Source organism: Glycine soja, chromosome 20 (assembly GCF_004193775.1).
Source record: "Glycine soja cultivar W05 chromosome 20, ASM419377v2, whole genome shotgun sequence".
NCBI lineage: Eukaryota > Viridiplantae > Streptophyta > Magnoliopsida > Fabales > Fabaceae > Glycine > Glycine soja.
Window position 1 is genome coordinate 321,660 of NC_041021.1, and position 17,926 is coordinate 339,585.

The 17,926-nt window shown below is 40.0% G+C and overlaps 1 protein-coding gene across 1 annotated transcript in view; it reads left to right on the forward strand.

Annotated features, from left to right (window-relative positions):
* The window catches only part of LOC114401605 (sacsin-like), a 35,676-nt gene that overhangs the window by 903 nt on the left and 16,847 nt on the right, over positions 1 to 17,926 (forward strand). The window contains exons 2-3 of the mRNA XM_028364159.1: positions 343 to 1,066; positions 3,103 to 9,083. Coding sequence (XP_028219960.1) covers positions 343 to 1,066; positions 3,103 to 9,083 — 6,705 coding nt within the window. The remainder of the gene's footprint in view (positions 1 to 342; positions 1,067 to 3,102; positions 9,084 to 17,926) is intronic.

A 17,926-nucleotide genomic window follows, 5' to 3' on the forward strand; every position in this document is an offset into this window, starting at 1 on the left:
GATGGGTTGTTTTGTTGATCATTTTATTTTTATGTACGAGTGAACTGTAGGAACTGAGGCTGAACTCTCTTGAAGTATGATAAGTGATATGATGTGATAGCAACAAAAAGATACAAATAAATGACAAATGTTAATGAGATGTTTATTGTTTAATATATAAAAGTGTTTTTATGTTGTTATTCTTTTAAAAAAATTGTCCTTTATTTTGGTAATCAAAATTCCCGTTCCCTATTTCCCTTTTCGATGTGTATTATTTATTTTTGTAAAATAGTTTCACGTTAACCAACCTGATGTTTGGGTTCTAATTCTTGTCTTCATTTTTGTTCTCTGTATACTTTTTAGGGTTGGCTTCAACTCAGTATACCATTTGACAGATCTTCCCTCTTTTGTGAGTCACAAATATGTTGTACTGTTCGACCCTCAGGGTGTTTATCTTCCAAGAGTTTCTGCTGCAAATCCTGGGAAGCGGATTGATTTTACTGGTTCATCTGCCTTCTCCTTCTACAGGGACCAGTTTTCCCCATATTGTGCTTTTGGTTGTGACATGCAAAGTCCTTTTTCTGGAACTTTATTCCGTTTTCCTTTAAGAAATGCTGACCAGGCAGCCAAAAGTAAGCTCTCAAGGCAAGCATATTCACCAGAAGATATTTCCTCCATGTTTGTTCAGCTCTTCGAAGAAGGGGTTTTGACGCTTCTCTTTCTAAAGAGTGTGCTGTGTATTGAAATGTATTTGTGGGATGCTGGAGAACCTGAACCTAAGAAAATTCATTCATGTTCTGTCAGTTCAGTAACTGATGATACAGTTTGGCATCGACAGTCACTGCTCAGATTGTCTAAGAGTTTAAATACCATTGCTGAAGTGGATGCATTTCCATTGGACTTCTTAATCGAGAGAATAAGTGGAGATGAAGCTGAAAGGCAAACAGAGAGATTTTATGTGGTGCAAACCATGGCCTCAACATCTAGTAGGATTGGTTCTTTTGCTTCTACTGCATCAAAAGAATATGACATTCACTTGCTGCCATGGGCATCAGTTGCGGCATGCATTTCTGATAATTTTCTGAATGTAATTTGCAATATCTTATGCCTTTTGTTGTTGCCCCAGCCTCCTCTCTCTCTCTCTCTCTCTCTCTCATGCACTCACATAGTACATACATACCGAATTCAAGTTGTTACTATTACTTTTGGTTCTGCACCCTTTTTTTTTTTTTTTGGAAGGCAACAAATATATATATAATATTAATCATAGAAACGGCAGCACCAGAGGTACTACTGGTGAATTGTACAAAAGTGCAAGGCACCTAATAACATCAACCAGCATGAATAAAATCAAGCTGTAGCCCCATTACATATGTTGATTAAAGTAGCCCAACCTAACCAAAATATTCCCCAAGATTTGAGGACCAATGGTTAAACGACAGACAGAACTTTTTATCTCTGGTCTTTACCCAAGACCATGTTAGGAATAAAGCGTCTTCTATCACTTTGGCTGGGTCAAACCGGTGGCCTTGGAATATCAAGAGGTTCCTATGCTGCCATATTGAACTTGATAATGCACCCTTATTACCTGTCATCTTAGTGTGAATGTGGACACAGTTGAAAGTGGTGGCCCATTTACCTGCATTTTGGTTCATCCAGCCCTTCAATTAATTTGACTGCAACTTAGGATTGAAAGTCAGGCATATAACTGTTTGAACTATAAAAACTTCTCGGGATTGTTCAGAGAGTTTTAAGAGATTTTGCTCCTCTGGTCTTGAGCTGTTTACTGATGTGTTACAGCTTTCTATGTTTTTTGGTGCTTTGCTTTCCTTTTTTTTTTCCTTTGTTCTTGTATCCTCCGTAGTATGTTTCTAGTTTAAATTCTTGATTGGTTTTTGTGCTTGTAGATTTACTTTTAGAATATTGTTCAAAACAAACTACCATTATGGTGAATCTGTTATGATGTTATGTTGTCCATGGTGCATGATGCGTCTATTAGAACTTGCTTTTGACTTTATAAGTGTCAAAGTCTAAGTAAGAATATGATCAAAGTGATAGAGTTACCCATGACAAAGATATTACATGCGCAATTTCATTTGGAAAGGGAGGGTTTATTGATCATAGATCTTGAATTTTTTACAGGCAGTGTAGACTGCAACAATACCATCTAGGTATATTATGGTTCCTTTTCAAACTTCATTAGTTTTATTTTGGAACAGCTATTAGTTACCTTATTTGTAGCCATACTATGGTTCCTTTTCAAACTTCATTAGTTTTATTTTGGAACCATGAGTATGGATCTAACTTTTTGTATTTTTAGTACCTCTGGTACTTCTATCAATATATTAATATTTTTGCTGATAAAAAAAAAAAATCTAGGTATATGTCTGAGTGATGGTGATTGCAATCTATCAAACTATCTTGTCTGACTACATGTACAAGGTTACCTACTGTTCTGTTCTACTGATAGTATTGTGCTTTGCTTTTGGTACCGAAATGGAGTTCTTTTTGCGAGGTTTTCTACAAGCTGTTGACCAGTTGCATGAGACACCTCATCCCTATGCCTCTCAACCAGCTGGCAGAAATGAAGTGAATAGATTTTTTTTTCTTTCTGGTATCAACAGGGTTGGGTCAAAAATTTTAAGTCATATTAATATTATCAAGAGATATGTCGAGAGCTGAGAATGAAAGACAACTAAGTGTCCTCTCATTGGGGATTGGTTTTGTGGTTTGAACTACTTGTGGATGAGGAAAAAATAGCTTCTTCCTTTCAATTTATATTTTAACCCTTTTGGTACAGATTTGGAACCCTTTAATATAGGATAGAAGACTTAATAGAACGACATTTTGGTTAAAAGCCTTTTTTAGTCTTAATCATCCATAACAAGTTAATGAAAAGATAAAAGGAAATAAAATGAAACAATAGTAAATCCACTAAGTTACCACTCTTTCTCTTGCATCCAACTTATTATATAAAAGATGACACAATTTTTGACCCTTTTTTATTGAAGGATAAATACAGTGTACATTAAAATTTCCACATGCTCTTTTGGAGATCTTCTTTGTTTATATATATAAATATTAATGGTCCATTCCTCATATTGCCACGTATGGTTTTTGCAGAATAATATTCTTAGGACTGGTCAGGCATTCTGTTTTCTTCCATTACCTGTTAGAACTGGCCTTAGTGTACAAGTCAATGGATTCTTTGAGGTCTCATCAAATCGTCGTGGCATCTGGTATGGGGATGATATGGACAGAAGTGGAAAAGTTCGTTCTACCTGGAATAGGCTTCTTCTGGAAGATCTTGTAGCTCCTGCTTTTATGCATATGCTACTTGGTATAAAAGAATTGCTAGGGCCAACAGACATTTACTACTCTTTGTGGCCTATTGGTTCATTTGAAGAGCCATGGAATATTTTGGTTCAACAAATATACAAAAACATTGGTAATGCTCCAGTTATGTATTCTAATTACAATGGAGGAAGATGGGTATCACCAAGTGAAGCCTTTCTTCATGATGAAAAATTCACCAAAAGTGAAGACCTTGGTTTGGCTCTGATGCAACTGGGAATGCCAGTTGTGCATTTGCCTAATTCATTGTTTGACATGCTTTTACAATATAGTTCATGCAAGGTGGTTACTTCTGGTACAGTACGTCAATTTCTTAGGGAGTGTGGAATGTTCAATTATTTGAGCAGACAATACAAGCTTCTATTGCTGGAATATTGCCTAGAGGACTTGGTTGATGATGACGTTGGTAAAGAGGCTTATGATCTGCCTTTACTTCCTTTAGCAAATGGCAATTTTGCATCTTTTTCAGAAGCATCAAAAGGAGTCTCTTATTTCATTTGTGATGAATTTGAATATAAGCTGATGCAGCCAGTTTCTGATAGAGTAATTGATCAGAACATTCCTCCCAATATATTGAACAGACTCACTGGTATTGCGATGTCCTCAAAGACCAATGTTATTCTTTGTAGTATTCACCATTTTGCTCAGCTATTCCCTGCATTTATGTCAGCTGACTGGAAATATAGGAGTAAAGTGTTCTGGGACCCTGAATCTTGTCAAAAGCCAACGTCATCATGGTTTCTGCTATTCTGGCAATATCTAGGAAAGCAGACTGAAATATTACCACTATTTAGTGAATGGCCAATTTTACCTTCCACATCTGGGCATCTGTTAAGACCTTCCAGACAATTGAAAATGATCAATGGAAGCAATCTCTCTGATACAGTACAGGATATCCTTGTTAAAGTTGGATGTAATATATTGAGTCCGAAATATGTAGTTGAACATCCGGATATATCTAATTATGTATGTGATGGCAGTGCAGGTGCTGTTCTGGAATCAATATTTAATGCAGTTTCAGGTCCAGTTGTTATGCATGCTTCATTTGATAGTCTAGTAACTGAAGAACGAAATGAGCTCCGGAGATTCCTTCTTGACCCTAAATGGTATGTTGGACGCTCTATGGATGAATTTGTCATAAGGCTTTGCAAGAGATTACCTATATTTCAAGTCTATGGAAGAGACTCTGCTCAAGATTACCAATTCTCTGACTTAGAAAATCCTCGAAAGTACTTACCACCATTAGATGTGCCGGAAATTATTCTGGTGGGCATAGAATTCATGGTCAGATCCTCAACTATAGAAGGCGATATTTTGTCAAGATATTATGGAGTTGAGAGAATGGGAAAAGCACAGTTTTACAAGCAACATGTTTTTAATAGAGTTGGTGATTTGCAAGCTGATGTTCGTGATAGCATAATGTTATCAGTTCTACAAAATTTGCCACTTTTGTCTCTTGAAGACATATCTATCAAGGACTCATTGAGAAATTTGAAATTCATCCCGACGTTCATTGGTGCTCTTAAGTGTCCTTCAGTTTTATATGATCCTAGTAATGAAGAACTATATGCATTACTAGAAGACTCAGATAGTTTCCCTGCTGGTGCTTTTCGAGAATCTGAAATACTTAATATTCTGCGAGGCCTGGGACTCAGAACTTCTGTCTCTCCCAACACTGTTTTAGAATGTGCTCGATGCATAGAGCGTTTGATACACGAGGATCAACAAAAAGCATATTTAAGAGGGAGAGTGCTTTTCTCTTACCTTGAAGTTAATGCATTGAAGTGGCTTCCTGATCAAGTTATTGATAATAAAGGAGCAGTTAACCGAATGTTGTCACGAGCAACAACTGCTTTTAGGTCTTGCAACACAAAATCTGATCTTGAAAAATTCTGGAATGATCTACGGCTGGTTTCCTGGTGCCCAGTTTTAGTCTCTACTCCTTTTCAGTCATTACCATGGCCAGTTGTGTCATCAATGGTTGCTCCTCCAAAACTTGTAAGGCCACTGAATGATTTGTGGCTTGTCTCAGCTAGCATGCGGATACTGGATGGTGAATGCTCTTCAACAGCCTTATTGTATGGCCTGGGATGGATGTCTCCACCAGGAGGAGGTGTAATTGCTGCACAGTTACTGGAGCTTGGAAAAAACAATGAGATTGTGTCTGATCAAGTTCTTAGGCAGGAATTAGCCATGGCAATGCCAAGGATATACTCAATACTGAGTGGAATGATGGCTTCAGATGAGATTGAGATTGTAAAAGCTGTTCTTGAAGGATGTCGATGGATTTGGGTGGGGGATGGATTTGCAACTTCTGATGAGGTTGTCCTTGATGGCCCTCTTCATTTGGCTCCATACATTCGAGTTATCCCAGTTGACTTGGCAGTTTTCAAAAAAATGTTTCTAGAACTTGGTATCCGTGAATTCTTGCAACCTGCTGATTATGCTCATATTCTTTGTAGGATGGCAGTTAGAAAAGGATCATCCCCTCTTGACACACAGGAGATTAGGGTTGTCACGCTAATAGTGCATCATCTAGCTGAAGTTTATCATCATGAACCAGTCCAGCTCTATCTGCCAGATGTGTCTGGTAGATTATTTCTTGCTGGTGACTTGGTTTATAATGATGCCCCTTGGTTGCTTGGCTCAGATGATCCTAATGGCTCATTTGGCAATGCACCAACTGTGGCTTTGAATGCAAAGAGAACAGTTCAAAAATTTGTGCACGGAAACATTTCTAATGATGTAGCAGAAAAGCTGGGAGTCTGTTCTCTTCGCCGGATGATGCTGGCTGAGAGTTCAGATTCAATGAATTTTGGCCTGTCTGGTGCTGCTGAGGCTTTTGGGCAGCACGAGGCTTTGACTACAAGGCTTAAGCATATACTTGAAATGTATGCTGATGGACCTGGTACTCTGTTTGAGATGGTACAAAATGCAGAAGATGCAGGAGCTTCTGAAGTAATGTTTCTTTTGGATAAATCTCACTATGGGACTTCTTCTGTTCTTTCTCCTGAAATGGCTGATTGGCAAGGTCCTGCTCTATACTGTTTCAATGACTCAGTTTTTAGTCCCCAAGATCTTTATGCAATTTCTCGTATTGGTCAAGAAAGTAAACTTGAGAAGGCTTTTGCAATTGGAAGATTTGGACTAGGATTTAATTGTGTCTATCACTTTACAGACATCCCTATGTTTGTTTCTGGAGAAAATGTTGTAATGTTTGACCCTCATGCCAGTAATTTGCCTGGGATTTCTCCTTCACACCCTGGTTTACGAATTAAGTTTGTGGGACAACAGATTTTGGAGCAATTTCCTGACCAATTTTCTCCATTGCTACATTTTGGCTGTGATTTGCAACACCCTTTTCCTGGAACGCTATTCCGATTCCCTCTTAGAACTGCAGGTCTTGCCTCCCGGAGCCAAATTAAAAAGGAAGCCTATACACCTGAAGATGTCAGATCTCTCTTGGCTGCTTTTTCTGAGGTTGTTTCTGAAACATTACTTTTCCTGCGTAATGTGAAATCTATCTCTATTTTTGTGAAGGAAGGAACAGGGCAAGAAATGCGCCTACTGCACCGTGTACATAGAACCTGTATTGGTGAGCCTGAAATTGGATCCACTGAAGCCCAGGACATGTTCAACTTTTTGAAGGAAAGTAGACATGTCGGAATGAATAGAGTTCAGTTTCTGAAGAAACTAAGCCTATCCATTGGCAGAGATTTGCCTTATAAATTCCAGAAGATCCTAATTACAGAGCAAAGCACATCTAGTCGTAATTCACACTATTGGATAACCACAGAGTGTTTAGGTGATGGAAATGCTCAAAAGAGAACATCTGAAACAGCCAATAGTAACTGTTACAATTTTGTTCCTTGGGCATGTGTTGCTGCATATTTGAATTCTGTCAAGCTTGATGGGGACCTGGTTGAAAGTTCAGAGGTGGAGGATGATTGCATGGTTTCTCCTGATCTGTTTAAAAGTGTTAGTTTGCCTACATATCCACTGGAAAATTTTGAAGGTCGTGCGTTCTGCTTTTTACCTTTACCAATCAGTACTGGTCTTCCTGCTCATGTAAATGCATACTTTGAATTATCATCAAATCGCAGGGATATCTGGTTTGGTTCTGATATGGCTGGAGGTGGAAGAAAGCGCTCAGACTGGAATATTTACCTCCTCGAAAATGTTGTTGCCCCTGCATATGGTCATTTGCTTGAGAAGATAGCATCAGAGATTGGCCCTTGCAATTTGTTCTTCTCGTTATGGCCAACATCATTAGGGTTAGAACCTTGGGCATCAGCAGTACGGAAACTCTATCAATTTGTTGCTGAATTTAATCTCCGTGTATTATATACTGAAGCTAGAGGAGGTCAGTGGATTTCATCCAAACATGCTATATTTCCTGATTTTACTTTTCCCAAGGCAGCTGAGCTTATAAAAGCGTTGTCTAGGGCTTCTCTACCAGTTATTACACTTCCACAGTCACTTTTAGAAAGGTTTATGGAAATCTGTCCATCATTGCATTTTCTGACACCTAGGCTGTTAAGGACTTTGTTAATCAGAAGGAAGCGTGAATTCCAGGACAGAAATGCAATGATTCTGACTCTTGAATATTGCTTACATGACTTACAAGAATCCATGCAGTTTGATACCCTATGTGGCTTGCCTTTGTTACCAGTTGCTGATGGTTCCTTTACATCAGTTGATATGAAGGGGGTTGGAGAAAGAGTTTACATTGCACGTGGTGATGAATATGGCCTTCTGAAAGATTCCATTCCTCATCAACTTGTTGATTGTGCTATTCCAGAAGAAGTTCATAGAAAACTTTGTTACATTGCACAAACAGATGGCACAAACATTTCTTTCTTGTCATGCCAGTTGCTTGAGAAACTTCTTGTGAAATTACTTCCTGTAGAGTGGCAACATGCTCGACAGGTAAGTTGGACTCCTGGTATTCATGGCCAACCAAGTGTAGAATGGTTGCAACTACTGTGGAACTATCTGAAATCATATTGTGATGATCTTTTGATGTTTTCTAAGTGGCCTATATTGCCTGTTGGTGATGACTGCCTGATGCAGTTAACACAAAATTTAAATGTGATAAGAAATGATGGATGGAGTGAGAAGATGTCTTCCTTGTTATTGAAGGTTGGATGTTTATTCTTGAGACATGACCTGTTATTAGATCACCCTAAATTGGAATACTTTGTGCAGCCGGTAACAGCAAGAGGTGTATTAAATGTGTTTCTGGCTATTGCTGGGGAACCACAGAAGATTGATGGGATCTTAACAGATGTATCTGAAGGAGAGCTTCATGAACTCAGAAGTTTTATTCTCCAGTCAAAATGGTTCTCTGAAGAGCAAATTGATGACACTAATATTGAAATCATCAGACACCTTCCAATTTTTGAGTCGTACAAAAGCAGAAAACTAGTAAGTTTGAGTAATCCTATTAAATGGCTTGGTCCTACTGGTGTTTGTGAAGATCTTTTAAATGATAAGTTCATAAGAACTGAATCGGAAATGGAACGGGTCATTATGAAAAGGTATTTAGGGATGAAAGAACCAACTAAAGTGGAATTCTATAAAGATCACATTTTCAATCACATGTCAGAGTTCCTTTCAAAGCAAGAAGTTGTTTCAGCAATTCTGCATGACGTACAGCATTTGATTAAACAGGATCTCTCTCTCAAATCTTCATTCTCTTCTGCACGATTTGTTCTGGCAGGCAATGGATCTTGGCAACAACCATCTAGGTAATATCCCCCCCCCCCCTTTTTTTTAAAGAAAATTCAATAACTCTCTCAATAAGATATCTTCCTTTATTGTATCAAAAAGGCCCTTTCTGTGATTTTGCTTCTAAATGCTCAGTACCAGTATGGGTTTTGTACTAGGAAGAACAACATTAATTGCAATTCTGCAATGTAACATGTTCTAGTTTCTTAAAATTAGGAATTTAAATTCTTCCAACAAAGAAAGCAAAACAAATATATTTTGCTCGTAATGTTTCCTCAACTTTATTTTTTTAATGGGTTGACAAATATGGATATTTAAAGTCATTTAAATAACTTGAATATTTTTATTACATTATAGGTATTGACATTAAAAAAAATGGTAGGAAACATCTTGCATATCTGCAGAGTTTGTTTCTGAATGAATGGAGTTTGTTTACTGTCCTATTACAAGACTGTTTTGCAGTAGTAGGGGATAGATTTGGGATCAAAACATATGTATACTTTTCTTCCCATATTTTGGTTCCCAATCAGACTTATGCTGCCTGATTGAGGAACCATTTTTATGGTGACTTATACTGTTTTTTTTTTTTGGAAGGCACAAAATATATATATTATTAATAATCTGATCAAAGTAGTACAAGTGGTACTGAAAAACAGATATACAAGCACCCCTGGTGCTGCCCTCCAAAAAAAAACCCCATGCTAACCCAATAAAAAGGCAAGCCGACTTAGGTTAACCAAAGGATTCCGATATATTGGAAGACCAGTGGTTAAAACTAATATCGAAGCCTTTCTCTTTAGATTTACACCAAGACCAAAGAAGGTACAAGGCCTCATCCATGACTTTATATGGATCAAAAGGTTTTTCTTGAAAAATCAAAAGATTCCTGTGTTGCCATATAGTACTAGTTAGGGCAACCCACCAAGCCCTCCATCTACTCTGATTTATGTTTGCCCCAAAACCATCACAAAATTGAGCAAAATGATTTAATGGGGAGGCGGAAAGAGATCCTACAGCCTTGATCCATCCCATTGATTCCCACCACAGCTTTGTTGTCCTTTCACAATTAAAAAAGAGATGCCCCACATCCTCCTGCCCTTGGCCACATAGAGGGCACACAGCATCTTGAATATCCACATTTCTCCTTAAAAGATTCCTTTTAGTGGGGAGCCTGTCTTTAAGAAGTCTCCACATGAAAATTGCTGCCCTTGGGGGTATGTTCAGGTTCCATATTAACTTGGAAATGCCTGCTTGTGAACCAGAATCATTTGACTTCAACATTAGACTGTAAGCTGACTTGGTGGAGTAAACTCCATTAGATTCAGCTTTCCACACAATAATATCCTTTACATGTCTCTGAATGCATATGGAAGTGATGTCTTCCATAAAACTCACTGGCAAATCAAGTTCATGATCAAATAGATTTCTCCTCCACTTCAAATCCCATCTCCAATTATTCTAATCGAAATTACCCATCATGGAAATAAGGCTGTGTTGCTGACTGCTTATGTTGAAAAGTTGATTATATTGCTGATTGAGAGTGCTTTCCCCTACCCATCTGTCAGTCCAGAAATTAATTCTATCACCACAACCTATCTTCCAAACCATATTTTGATGAAATGTGCTGTGCTGAGACTGGTGATAAATCTTTCTCAGATCTTTCCACCAGTTGGAAAAACCTCTTTTTTCTCTTCCAAGCTGGAACTCTTTCCATCCACCGTATTTGGAATTAATAATTCTGGCCCATAGCTGTTGCTGGTCAGAAGCCAAAGCCCAAATCCATTTGCCCAGCAGAGCTTCATTGAATTTAGCAATATCCTTAATCCCTAGTCCCCCCTCAGCCTTAGGAAGACAGACCTCTTCCCATTTGACCCACGGTATTTTCTTATGCTCCATATCTCCACCCCACAGAAAATTCCTTTGGAGAGTCACCAATCTATGAACCACCTTTTGAGGTATCTTGAAGAAAGAAAGCAGATAAATTGGTAATGCGTTGAGAACAGAATTTATAAGGGTCACCTTCCCTGCCATAGATATGTTCTTTTGGGCCCATTTGGATAGCTTTGATTGACATTTGTTGATCAGAGGCTCCCATACCAGTGCACTTGATGGTTTAGCCCCAATTGGAATACCTAGATAAGCGAAAGGGGTTTCTAATTGCCTGCAGTTCAGAAGCTGAGCTGCCTCATTTGTCCAGCTAACCATCCCTCCAAATATCCCAAACTGACTTTTGGCATAATTGATCTTTAACCCAGAAGCCAACTCAAAGGCTCTCAGCATGGCCTTCAAAACTAGAACATTCTCCCAATGAGCTTCTCCCACAAAAACCGTGTCATCAGCATATTGTAAAATATTAATGGGCTCCTTTTTCTTTCCAACCAAGTAGCTTCTATACAGATTTTTCTGCACTGCCTCCCGCATCAAACCTGTGATGCCTTCTCCTATTATGTTGAAAAGCAAAGGAGCTAAAGGATCTCCTTGCCTCAAGCCCCTGGAAGGGACAAACTCCTTTGTGGGACTGCCATTAACTAAGACTGATATGGTTGCTGTTGTGAGACAAGCAGAAATCCATTGTCTCCACTTTGAGCAGAAACCCATTCTCTGCAACATATAGTCTAGAAACGACCATGAGACTGAATCGTAAGCTTTTTCGAAGTCCACCTTGAAGATCATCACTGGCTTCCTATATCTGCAAGCTTCCTCTATCACCTCATTAAGGATTAAAACCCCATGCAGGATGTGTCGATCTTTAATAAAAGCTGTCTGTCTCTCATCAATGAGAGCAGATATAACAAGCCTCAATCTATTTGCTAGCAACTTGGCTATGACCTTGTACATACAACCAATCAAGGAAATTGGTCTGTAATCATCAAAAGACTGAGGGTGATGAATTTTGGGAATTAGAGCTAGGAAAGAAGCATTGCTGCCCCTAGGGAAGCAGCCATGTACATGAAACTCATTTACGAATCTGCTGAAGTCAGCTTTTACCACCTCCCAAAATTCTTTTAAGAAATTGAAATTAAATCCGTCCGGTCCAGGGCATTTTTCCCCCCCACAACTCCACACTGCCTCTTTGATTTCCTGGTCTGAGAAAGGAGCAGACAGAATATCCCTCTGCCTCTGATTGATAGATGGAAATTGAACTCCATCAAGGGTAGGCCTGAACTTATGCATTTCAGAGAATCTATTTTGGAAAAAACTCACAGCTTCATTCTTGACTACAATAGGATCCTGAACCCATACATCACCAATGAGAATTCCTTGCATACTATTATAATTTCTTCTGAAATTTATGGCTTTATGGAAATAAGCAGAATTGCAGTCCCCTTGTTTCAACCATTTTTCTCTAGATTTCTGTCTTAAGAGGGATTCAAAAGCATTTGAGGCCTCCCACAGTTGCTGTTGTAACTCTCTCCTGTTCCTGATATCTTCCTCGGATAGATTTCTAAAGGAAGCAATGTCTTCCACTTCATTGAGCTTTTGCTGGATTTTCTGAATTCCTTTATCATTAATGAAACCATATTCTTTACTCCACTGCCTAATGACCTCCTTTAGATGCCTCAGCTTGTTTTTTAACACAATACCCCCCCAACCCCCCTGCTGAGCATTACACCAAGTCTCCTTCACTAGTTTATGATACCCTTTCTGATTAATCCACCAATCAGCAACCTTAAATGGCTTAGGACCCCAATCCACCATCTTGGTCTGCAGAATAGTTGGGCAGTGATCAGAAAGGTCCCTTGGAAGGACATGTTGGCAGCTATCAGGCCAGGTAGATAACCACTGGTCAGAAACCAGGAACCTATCAAGCCTACTCTTCACACTACCATTGGGTCTGATCCATGTGAAGGTACTCCCAGCACTCTTAACCTCCTGAATCTCCATATCCTGGATCCATTGGTTAAAATCTGAAATACCCATGTGATCTGGAACACTTTGGGAAGAACTAAGTCTTTCTTGCTGACTTCGAATGCTATTAAAGTCTCCCAAAAAACACCAAACTCCAGGAGGATTAGAGGCTTTAAGCTGTTTCAGGTTATCCCAAAGGGCTCTCTTCCCAACAGAATCGCAGGGTGCATAAATATTAACAAGAAATATCTTCTGATTGTTATGAAGCCAAGTTCCTTCAAGCATCAGGAAATTGCTGTCTTTCACCCTCCTTTCCACCTCAAAGAGAGAATTGTTCCATAAGCACAGTAACCCACCAGCAGCTTGAGTTGAAGGAACAAAGTCCCATGAAACATCTGCATCCCCCCAAAGGGACTGACAAATAACCTTAGTAAACCTCTCTTTTTTAGTTTCTTGAAAACACGCAATATCCACCTTAAATTTTGAAATGATCCGTCTAATGGCTGCCCATTTACACCCCCTCCCCATACCTCTTGAGTTGTAAGATAAAATAATCATATCTGCCGTTTATGAATACCCATCTTGGCTGCCATCTTATTGTCTCTGATGTCCATGTCCAGCATACTCTCCTTTAACTTCATATCATCATCACCGTGGTTCAGGCCCAAAACCTTTACTAAAGCACACTGCCTTTCTAATAACTCTTCATTGTTTGACAACGTATTGTCTATATTTGTAACTGGCCCTGTATCAGCCTCTGGACCATGAAGGGAACAATCCTTGCTTTTACTAGGCGACACCACCTTTCTTCTAACATAGACCTTTGTGGCAGATATACTTGGGCCTATTTGCTTCTGGCCCAAAACTCCTACATCTTCCTTTGAAACATGTAAACCAGAATAAGCGTTGACCACGCCTTTGTTTTTTGCAGACCTGTCATACCCAGTCTCTTGAGCCTCCTCCAAAGAACAAACCATCTTCTTGCCCCCCACTGGGTCTATGTCTAAGCTTTCCATATTTTCGTTAGGAAACTGACCCTTCTGCCTCTCGTCTGCATATATCTTTTTCTCTGCTGACTTTTCTATCTGCATGCAAGCCATTTTTTGCCTTTCATCCCTTGTAAGAAGACCATTACCACTCTGGGTAAGCCGACCGCTGTGGGGTTCGAAATCTGCACCAGAACAAGTGCCAACGAGGTTCTCTCCCTTGTTCACCATTGATTGGTCCACGTCCTCCGAAATGCTATCGGACCGGTCCAAAGTGGAGTGACCGAGGGCTTGTACCCAGTGGTCACAGCGAGCTTGAGATTGACGGATATCCTCCCAAAGATTGGAAGGCCCTCCGTTCACGTCTTCGGCACCACCGTCTAAGTCATCGGAGCCGTCACCGACAAAACAAGGAGTGTTTGGCAGAGTCGAAAGAGGGGATGGTGGGAACCAGCTATTATTCCGACAACACTTCGGAGGCTCCCCTATCCTGCTCAGGTCCTCCACCACCTTGAGATCAAAATCCTCCCCTTCGATGGTAGCCCGCACGTTCTCCTGAAAACCCAGACCCCGTTTGGTTCGCACGAGGATTCTAGCAACGTCCATCCTTTTCCGGTCCTCCACATATGCGTCAACCTCCACCATCTCACCAATATCTGTCAAGGCCGTCGCCATGTACTCCGGTTTCCACACAACCGGCGGTAAGCCCCATAGCAGGACCCAGGTGAGTCTGTGGTCAGGTTTAATGTCCGGTGACCATTTCTAGAGCTCCGATATAGGTGAAGATCCGTGCTTCCTCTCCTCGTTGATCATATGTTTCGCCTTAATGTCATCCAGGTATGGAAGAATCACCCAGTCATCCACCCAGTAACATGGTTGAACTTCATGTTCAAACGTCCATTTTAACTCCTCCTCCAATCTTTCGAACATACCTCTATTCTTCAATCTTCCGACCCATGCCCTTTGAAGCCATTCTTTGTCCTCTCTGGTTGGGCTTAAAACCATCTTTCTCTGTCTATCCCCTTTAATATCTTGAGCGTCTCCTATCACCATATAAGAACTTCCTTCCCCCGTTGTCGCTTCCTTAGCCACCTCCGCGTAGGATCGTTGTCTACGGCCAAAGCCTGGTTCATTCTTATAAGCGTGCTGCTTCCCTGTGAGCTTCACCTGGGATTTCCCCTCTTTCTGGATGTCTTCTTCATATAGGTTTGTTTGAAACATCTTTCCCCTGTCGAACTTTGGACTGTTGACAAACAGTTTCATTCCGCCAATGAAAATATTGTTGTCCAGTTGTCGTTCCAGCCTCCTCTCGTCCACCACTTCTATGAACCTGACGAAGCCGAACCTGTGCCCCACCTTGTTTCTATATCTGGGAATAAAAACTTCCCTCACTCTACCCCATTTCTGGAAAAGCTTCCACAGATCACTCTCCCTTATCTCCTCCGGGAATCTTGAAAAGTAGAACGTCGTGACATGTTCCTTGTCTCTCCACGTCATATATCTCTCTGGCTTTTGATCTCCCCTCGTAGTTTGTCGACCTCCAATCTCCGACCCTTTCCTACTTCTCCTGTGAGATACCTTCACCCATTCTCCATGGTTGGTAGTATAGTCGGTGTTATCCTCGTGTTCAGTATTCCACTTCACTGCCACATTTCTATGGTGATCATATTCCACTACTCTGCTGCTTCTCCTTCCATCTCTGTTACGCAATTGTTCCTTGCTGTACCTTCCACGCACCTTGCTCCAACTCCTTGCACATCCTCGTCGTCCTCTCTCTAAGTGTCTCCCGCGGTTGCGCCCTATGTGTCTCACTGTGTTGATCAAACGCTCCCCCTCTGTCTCTCATTCTCTCTCTGTCTCCTTTCTCTCTCTCTCTGTTTGTCTGTGATTACCTCACTCAGTTTCTCTCTCTTTCTCTCTCTCGGTTTCTCTCTCATTCTCTCTCCGTACGAAAGAGTAAGAAGTACATTTAGTATTAATAACAAATGCAAATAACTATGGTGACTTATACTGTAATAAGTACCTCTGGTACTTCTTTATTATATATATATATATATATATATATATATATATATATATTTTATCTTTGCTGATCAAAAAAAAAAAAAAAAGACTGTTTTATGGTTGAGTTGCATTTTTCCATTTCAGGATTATTTTCTGCTGTCACTTATCTGGCATATATATTTGGTATACATTTATATGTGATCATTGATAAATGTTTTCAAATTGCACTAGCTTCTTTTTCCTTGCTGACTTTCGTTATGTGACTTTCTCATTTCTCACTGTCAAAGATCTACTCTGCCCAGAAGCTGTTCTAAGAAACAATTCTATTTTTTTACCACCAGAATTGCTGGTATTCCCCTTTGCTTATAATTACTTGTGGACTATGTGAGTAATGTACGCGGTGAAATGAAGTTAGAGTGTGGAAGTTAGTTATCCAGCTGTCAAAGACAGCTGGCAACTAACTGATTAGAAGCATGCTGTGTAAGCCTTAGAAACTTGCTCTGGTACGAAATCAGAAAGAGATAAACGGAGAGAGAGTAAAAATTTGTGAAACTGTGAATTCTAATATTATTCCCAAATGTTTTCAGTTACACTGTAGTTTATATAAACCTCGGGCAGTCATAAACCCAGCAGAAACGCACCCACATCCAAAACAGCAGGAGAAAAATAAAAAGGAAGCAGAAGTTCAAAGCAATAATAGAGTGCAGGAAGCCCAGCTATTAACACAAGTAAGGCCAGAGGAAGAAAATCATGCAGGAAACCAAGATCAAGATTTAGAGGAAGAAAATCATACAGGAAATCTTAATCAACACGCAGAACAGATTTGGAGCTTGGCCACAGAATTGGGGGTGACTACTAAAATGCCACAGAGGAACTATGTTCAGCAGATAGTGGAAATGGAAAAAAGAGATAACATCGAGGCAGTTAGATTGGGAAGCAAGATGCGGACTCAATGAATATTATTTCTTATAATGTAAGAGGGCTTGGAAGGGGGGTTAAATGGCTAGCAATCCGGAGGTTGGTCAATGAGCATCATGTTGATATGTTATGTTTACAAGAAACCAAAAAGGAGATTGTTGAGAAGTCAATGTGCCAAGCACTATGGGGGGATGCAGAAATCAGCTGGGAATCATGCCCCTCATCTAATGCAGCAGGAGGAATTATTTGTATTTGGAGTGAGAGATCTTTCAAGGTAGAAAGCAGATATACCGGAGCTGGATTCATAATGCTGATTGGGAAGTGGCACCAGGAGACACAACCAGTGCACATTATTAACATCTACTCACCGTGCAATCTCCAAAATAAAAGGGTGCTGTGGGACAGTGTGTAGCAACTGAAAGATCAAAACCCTGGAGGATATTGGTGCATTTTAGGGGATTTTAATAATATCAGGTCACCTGCAGAAAGAATGGGTACATGTCAAAGGGGGATGATGGGTGGAAGTATAAGGGAGTTTAATGATTGGATTGCGGAGTTGGAGGTTGAAGAAGTGCCATGGGTGGGAAAGGGATTTACATGGTTCAAACCGAATGGTACTACTAAGAGCAAGCTGGACAGAATTTTCGTCTCCCCTGAATGGATTTCTAAATGGCCCGGGTCCTTCCAACACACGTTGCATAGGAACTTCTCGGATCATTGTCCTGTTCTGCTTACATCTAAGAGTGTCGATTGGGGGCCAAAGCCGTTTAGAATACTAGATTGTTGGCTTTCAGACAATTCTTTCAAGAAATTGGTACAAGATAGCTGGACATCTAATCATCTGAGTGGGTGGGGGGGATATGTGCTAAAACAGAAAATTAAAACCCTCAAAGATAAGATCAAGGTATGGAACAGAGAACAATTTGGGAATACTTTCAAGAAATACAAGAAGATCGAAGATGACTTGAATAAGTTGGAAGAAGAATCAGATGACAGACAGTTAGATCATAATGAATTGATAGTCAGGAAGCAGCTCCAACAGGCGTTATGGGAGGCAGCTCAAGCACATGAGTCCTTATTGAGACAAAAGGCGAGATCCAAGTGGA